At 45.3% G+C, this 7,378-nt stretch overlaps 1 protein-coding gene across 1 annotated transcript; it reads left to right on the forward strand.

The window, feature by feature from the left end:
• The first annotated feature begins 1,123 nt into the window (after positions 1-1,123).
• Positions 1,124-5,741, forward strand: AWAT1 (acyl-CoA wax alcohol acyltransferase 1). Its single transcript, XM_004475923.2, has 7 exons — positions 1,124-1,202; positions 2,108-2,215; positions 2,476-2,546; positions 3,146-3,350; positions 4,004-4,175; positions 5,145-5,344; positions 5,587-5,741. Exons 1-7 carry the CDS (start codon positions 1,127-1,129, stop codon positions 5,739-5,741), a joined length of 987 nt encoding a protein of 328 aa, XP_004475980.1. The 5' UTR covers positions 1,124-1,126.
• The last annotated feature ends 1,637 nt before the right edge of the window (positions 5,742-7,378 follow it).

Raw genomic sequence — 7,378 nt, forward strand, 5'->3', positions numbered from 1 at the left:
ATGAAACAAGTATGGCAAAATTATTATAGTCATTGAAGATGAATGATAGGTAAATGAAAATCTGTAGTACTCTCTAGTTTTGTATCTATTTCAAAACTGTTATACTAGAAAGTTTAAAGTTTAAAGTTTAAAGCACCAAACCAGGATGCTTCAGGGCAATGGTTAATTTCAATAGAATCGCATCCATCAACCATGTGGAATCTAAGTCCCCTCTTGATACAGAGGTGGAGTGGACATCACCAACCCAGGGTCCACAGGAAGAAGGAATAAAATATGGATTAGAGTGGACTTACTGGTATTCTACTATAGAACTATTGTGACTAGTAATGGAAGAAACTGTGGCATTGATGTGGAGAAGTGGCCATGGTAGTTGCTGAGGGCAGGGAGAGGGAAGAAGAGATGAGATGTGGGGGCATTTTCGGGACTTGGAGTTGTCCTAAATGATATTGAGGGACAGATGCTGGACATTAAATATCCTGCCATAACCCACTGCATGAACTGGGGGAGAGTGTAAAATGCAGCGTAAACTGCAATGTAAACTTTAATCCATGCAGTACAGCAGTGCTCCAAAATGTATTCACCTAATGCAATTAATGTGCCACAATGATGAAAGAGGTTGTTGATGTGGGAGGAGTGAGGGTGTGGGGTGTGGGGTATATGAGAACCTCTTATATTTTTTAATGTAACATTTTTTTGTGATCTATGTATCTTTAAAAAAAAGACAATTTAATTTAAAATTTTTAAAAAAATTTTTAGTAGAGATTTAAGCCCCAGATGCTCCCTCCTCCACAAACCCACACAACATTCTTCCCACTAATGATCTCTGAGTGGCCTATGGGGAGTGTTTCCCCTCTTTGGGTCTTTGGGTAACTAAGGTGGGTAGCAGACCTTGCCATCCTGATGTCCTAATTCCAGGAATTAGGGCAAATGTGTTGGGCAAATGTGTAAACCAGAGCCTGCCCCTGCAGTGGGTAGTAGGTGTGGGGAGGAGCAAGGAGGGAAGAGGGCAGGTGAAAACTCCTCATAGTCACATGAGTTCACTACTGATCAAGCTCCCAGAGGCAGGCGGCACCTTTGATTTGAACACTGTTCTGGAATCTTCACCTTCCTTAGGTTCCTGGACATCATGTCTTGTTCCAAGCAGCCTAATAACTTCCAGAGTCTGATGCTTCTGCAGTGGCCCTTGAGCTACCTAGCCATATGTGAGTACCAACCCAAGAATGAGCAGCAAGAAGCCAGAGTCAGAGGCCAGTGCCACACCTGGGGTGATATTTATGGGCATGGAAAATCTCATCTCTGGTCTTTGGGCATCTGGGAGGGTACTAGAGTAAAGGCAAAGAATCTTGAGTTCCAGTTCTCCATGGAGAAGGAAGGGATAGAGTCCTAGTGAAAAATGAGAATAGAACAGGGTTGTGAGGGATATGAGTAGATCTAGCTAATTTCAACCACTCCTTAACCCTCACTATCTAGAGAGGGAAATGAGTCCCAGGAAATAAGCATGATATAAAATATTAGCATTACAGACTTAGAAAAGTAGGGCTATAGCCTGTGTTTGAACTATGGAGTTTTCCATTCTGGGAGGGAGGGTGGTAGCATGGGGAATGATGGAGGTAATGAAAGGAATTATGAATGGGAAAGAGGAAAAGAATGGTGGATGGGAAACAGTAGAGCAATGCAGATATTAGGTGGGTAGAATGTAGGGACATATGGATAGAATATGGGCAAGGCAGAGAGGGTTAGTGGCTTAGCAAAGTTCAGGGATGATGGATAGGGAGAGGAACAGGAGGATGGGAGATGATCGGGAAAGACTGTGGATGAATAGGGGCAAGGGAAAAGTGCTGGAGGCCAAGCAGGGATCAGGAGCATAGAAATAGTGGCTGGGCAGGGAGTCAGAGAGGCATGTGGTAGACAGGAATAGGGCTGGCATATTGTAGATGAGGGAGGAAATATTTGAAGGACAAGTGAACATGGATGATGGGTGGGCAGAAGCTGGGTTGTGCTAAGGACAAAGACCAGAGTCTGGACTAGCTTGGAGGGCTAGTAACAGAATTGGACATGTCAAGTTCTGCTGGCAGCACCAATTTGTTCTGACCTGCTCCCTCATCAGTTTTGATCTTGCTGCCATTGTTCATGTGCCTGCTGTTTACATCTTTGTGGCCACTACCAACCCTTTACTTTGCCTGGCTATTCCGGGACTGGAAGACCCCAGATCAAGGTAAGACTCAAGACTAAAAAGAACAGGGCCTAAGAATGTTCCATCTTCATCCATAGAGTCCTACTCATCATGCCACAGGCCTCTCGCCAAAGTTCTCAGAGCCATAAGAGCTCAACCAGCAAGGACCATCCTGGAGTCTCTTCCTTTCCCAACACTCTAGAGGAGCCATGGTCCCTCAATGCTTCTAGAGAAGCCCTGGGTAAGTGGGAGGTGGGAGTGGCACACACTGACATCATCCCCTACTGGTATTTCTGTCTTAGGTGGCAGGCGTTCAGCTTGGGTAAGGAACTGGTATATCTGGACCTACGTCAGGGACTATTTTCCCATTATGGTAAGTATCTCCCCCAGTGTCTCTCACAGTTCCCCAAATACTAGGAATTTGTACCAAATGACTAGGGTTGTCCTTGATGAAGATGAGGAATCCAGAGAAGTCTCAGTCCAGGCCACAGCCAACATTCCTGCTAGGACCTCTATACTCTGCTAGGATACTTTGGACACCTTGGTATGATCTCCAGAAGGTGTAGGGAGAACACAAATGTAGTTGAGTTCAGTTGAACAAACATTGCTTGAAAACTTACTCTGTATCCCTGAGTTTTACTCATTTTTGCTGGAGTGCTCTAGAGCAGAGCTTCCCAACCTTTTTTACATAAGGGCACTCCTAGGAAATGATTACAGGCATAAAGTGCCCTGGCACTAGTGCCAGGACTACTTGCACCATAGGCAAGAGGCCCAAGAGCTCTGGCTTCCCCAGATCCTGTCTGGTTACCCAACAGCTGAGGAGAGGGAGATCTTGGCCCCTGAAACCTATTCATGGTACATCTGTTGGAAAGCTCTCCTTTAGAAGGCACCCTAATCCATGAAATATCTTCACCCTTGCTTCCCCATGTGATCTCATTCCACCACCCTTGGCATTTCTCTCCATGGTTGCAGATCCTGAAGACTAAAGACCTGCCACCTGAGCACAACTACCTCCTAGGGGTTCACCCCCATGGCATCTTGTCCTTTGGTGCCTTCTGCAACCTCTGCACTGAGGCCACCGGCTTTTCGAAGATCTTCCCAGGCATCACTCCTCACCTGGCCACATTGTCTTGGTTCTTCAAGGTCCCCCTTATTAGGGACTACCTCATGGCCTCAGGTGCTTCTGACCACACTTCCTGTAGTTTCTGGTTCATTTCTCTGCTTTGAGAGGCATCTTTTTAAACCCCAATCCCCTACCCCTCACCCTAACCCTGTCATCATAGCATAGTAGTAAAAACATAAGTTCAAAAGCCAAACTGCCTGGGTTTGAAATCTGTGCTGACTTGGGCAAGCTACCTAATCTCAATTTGCCTCAATTTCCTTATCTGTAAAACAGTGCTGATGATAACAGTCTAACCTCCAATGTGGTATGATGACTAAATGAGATAATGCCACTAAAGCATTCAGCTCGGTGCCTGCCACAGAGTATGTGCTTGATAAATTATAGCTATTGCTATTAAAGACAACAGAGGGAAAAGAAAGGGTAGAATTACCACTGGGATTCGGAATGTCTTTCTGGTTCTCTTCCTACTGTAGTTTCAACTCCTCCTGCCAAGTGGAGATAATGCCACAAAGTGAAGCTTGTTATGTTTGCCCACAGCCTTCTCCACATTCTTTAGTCCCATCTTATTCAGCCTCTCCTTCAAAGGTTCATGGGGCCAGCAGGCACACAAACCAGCAGGGTGAAGGGCAGAGAGAAGGGTGATCCCTCCCAGTCATTTTTTCCTCTCCTACTCATTTTTGCTCCCTTCTCTGCTTGATTCTCTTTAGGTGTTTGCTCTGTGAGTCAGTCAGCTATTGACTACATGCTGAGCCATGGCCCTGGCAACCTCGTGGGCATTGTAGTGGGAGGTGTGGGAGAGGCCCTGCAAAGTGTGCCCAGCAGTACCACCCTCATCCTTCAGAAGCACAAGGGGTTTGTACGCACAGCCCTTCAGCATGGGTAGGTATCCTTCCCAGGGGAGGAGTGGGTAGCCTTTTCTGAGCCCTGTAGGCCAGGCCAAGATGAATCAGATAGGAGCCTTGCCCTCAAGGAGCTTACTACTATGTAGGGGAGATGATGTGTAAAATTTCAAAAAGATTTAGGTCATCCACTCCTCCTGAGCCAGCTGGACTGGTTCCCAGGGAGCCAAGCCAGGCACCCAAGTTCAATATCAGGGATATCAGGCTTGGGCTACCCTCACATATAGATGTTACCCACATTATCTCTGTCAATATTGAGATCTACCCTGGCCTATTAAGGATAAGTGCAAGAGGTAGTGCAGTACAGTGACTATGAGTGTGGCAGCCACTTTCAAATCCTGGCTCCATTACTTCTTGTGCACTCTGGGGCAGGTTACTTAAACATTCTGTGTGGCTATTAATAATTGTACCTAATTCAGAGGGCTTTTATGGGGTTCAAATGAATCCATCCACATAAAACACTTGCTAGTGCACTGTCAGAGTGGATTCCCATGGCCTGTGAGGGGGAAACATCTTTTCTCTTCTCTACTCCCATAAACCAAGGACAGAATACCTTGTTCATAACCTTCTTGGGTGAGGGGCATATCATATAAATACCTGAATAAAATTATCTTCCTCTTCTCTTTGCTTTTGACTAATAAAAACAGAGGCAGATATTTCCCTCCCTGATACCTCCTGGAAGCTTTTCTTTTCAGAATGTAGGTCTCTGGGAATCTTGGTCTTTTTCCTCCCTGTGCCCCATACCTTGTCCCAGAGACAGCACTGTCACTGACCTTGAAAATTCCAGGACAAAAGAGTAAACGTGGGAGTCCTGTTTGGTGCCAGGAGAAATGCTTTATGCCCCTGAGAATCTTATCATAATAGATGGGGATCTGGCCAGGATAAAATTTCTTCCAGGGTGACTCCCACCCTAGCCTGTGTCTGAGAAACGAATCAGGTTTTCCTACAGGGCTCATCTGGTCCCCACCTTTACTTTTGGAGAGACCGAGGTGTATGAGCAAGTGCAGTTCCCTGAGGACAGCAGGATGTACAAGTTACAGAGCTGCTTCCGCCGAATCTTTGGTTTCTACTGTTGTGTCTTCTATGGACAAGGCTTCTGCCAAGGCACCACAGGGCTCCTGCCATATCCCCAGCCTCTTGTTACTGTGGGTGAGTGTTGATCTTAGCCCCAAGGCCAACTCAGCTCTTTCTTGACCTCAACCTCAGCCTTCCCACTCCTGCCCCGCCAAAGAAAAGAGCAGCAGAGGGAGAGAAAGAAGCTGGGAGCTGACTTGGGATGTGAGAGGATCAGGAAGGACGTTGGAGGGTCAGGCCCAAGGGAAAGCAAAGGAAGTTAAACGAAGAGGAGATCCTAATGCTTTCCGTTTCTCTTTTCCCATCTCCCTTCGCAGTTGGGGAACCTCTGCCACTGCCCAAACTTGAAAAGCCAAGTCAGGAGCTAGTGGACAAATACCATGTCCTCTATATGGACGCTGTGCAGAAACTGTTTGACCAGCATAAGACCCAGTATGGTTTCTCAGAGACCCAACAGCTGATTTTCCTGTGACTGATTGGCCACAAGCCCTTTTCCCTCAGAGTTAGAGGGCCTGCCTTGGAGAGGGGACTTGCCTGTCTGCTGTCCAAGGAGAGGCCTGGGAGGGGAGAAAGAGAAATAAGGAGGTCTAGAGGTGGGGGAATGAGGTTAGACATTAGGAACTCCTTCCTTTCCACAGGAGTTCTCCCTGAAGAGCTTTACTCTGTCTTTCGTTCCCGGGGCTCCTCATATACATTCACAGTCCTTCTTCTTGCCCTAACTGGCTTTCCCTCTCAGCCTGCCACCCCAGGTCCCAAAGCCCTCCAAATGACTGTCAGGCAGCTAATGCAGCCACCACTCCAGTTTTTTGTTTTATTTTGATTTTACTCTTAATGCATTTTCTGTTGTGAGATAATTCACAGACGATAAAATTCACCCTGATTTTTCCCCCTGAGTAATGGCAAGCAAAAATAGGAAATATCTTCAGTGTGGGCCTTTGTATCACAATTTTATAACAGAAATGTGTTTCAGAGTTGCATGAAACAACCTAGAGAGAGCTGAATAGAATAAAAGCCAAAACAACATAACCTATTCAAATGCCTAAATAGCAATAAATGACTCCTTACTGATTAATTTCTAAAATAATTCAATTTTACAACTCAGATGTCTTAAAAATGAACTTGTCAAAGTGTAAAATTCAATAGTGTTCAGTATAGTCACAGAGTTGTCCAACCACCACCACCATCTAGTTTTAGACAATTTTCTTCACCTTAGTAAGAAACCCCTTACCTGTTAGCAGTCACTCCCTATTCCCCCTTCCCCCAGCCCCTGGAAACCATTCATCTACTTTCCATCTCTATGGATTTGCCTGTTCTGGACATTACATATAAATCATGTAATATGTGGCCTTCTCTGTGGTTTTTTTTTTTTTCATTTAGTATGTTTTCAAAGTTCATTTATGTTTTAACATATATCAGAACTTCATTACTACTGTTTATTTTTTAAAAACTCATTATTATAGTCATCCTACTGAGAGTAAAGTGGCATCTCATTGTGGTTTTGATTTGCATTTCCCTAACAACAAATAACACTAAACTTCTTTTGTGTACTTTTTGGCCATTTGTTTATCTTCTTTGGAAAAATGCCTATTCAAATCCTTTGCCCATTTTTAAATTGGATTATTTGTCTTTTTATTGTTGAGTTGTAAGAGTTCTTTATCTGTTCTGGATACTAATCCCTTTCAGAGATATGTTGTTTTAGTTTGCCAAAGGGCTGCCAATGCAAATTATTGGGGTAAAAGTTTACAGTTACGAGGCCGTGAAATGTCCAAATCAAGGTGCCATCAGAGGTGCTTTCTAACCAAAGTCAGCTACTATTGATCCTGTTGTCCAGCCACGTGGCGAAGCAAGATGGCCGCTGACTTCTGCAGAGGTCTCTGCCTTCCCCGCCAGAATCTACCATCTACTGGAGTTCAGCTGAGGGCAACGAGGCATAGGGTTTGACTCTTTCTGAGCCACCTCTATCAGTCTCAGCTGCTCTGCTTTCTTCCCGAGTTCAGCTGCAGGCTATCAGGTATACAGCTCATCTCTCCCTGGGCCTCAGCTCTGTGAGACTGGGGGGTGGGGGAGTTTCTCTCCTTACAGTTTTGCTATGGGCAAAACTGGAATCTG

Source organism: Dasypus novemcinctus, chromosome X, assembly GCF_030445035.2.
Source record: "Dasypus novemcinctus isolate mDasNov1 chromosome X, mDasNov1.1.hap2, whole genome shotgun sequence".
Taxonomy (NCBI): Eukaryota; Metazoa; Chordata; class Mammalia; order Cingulata; family Dasypodidae; genus Dasypus; species Dasypus novemcinctus.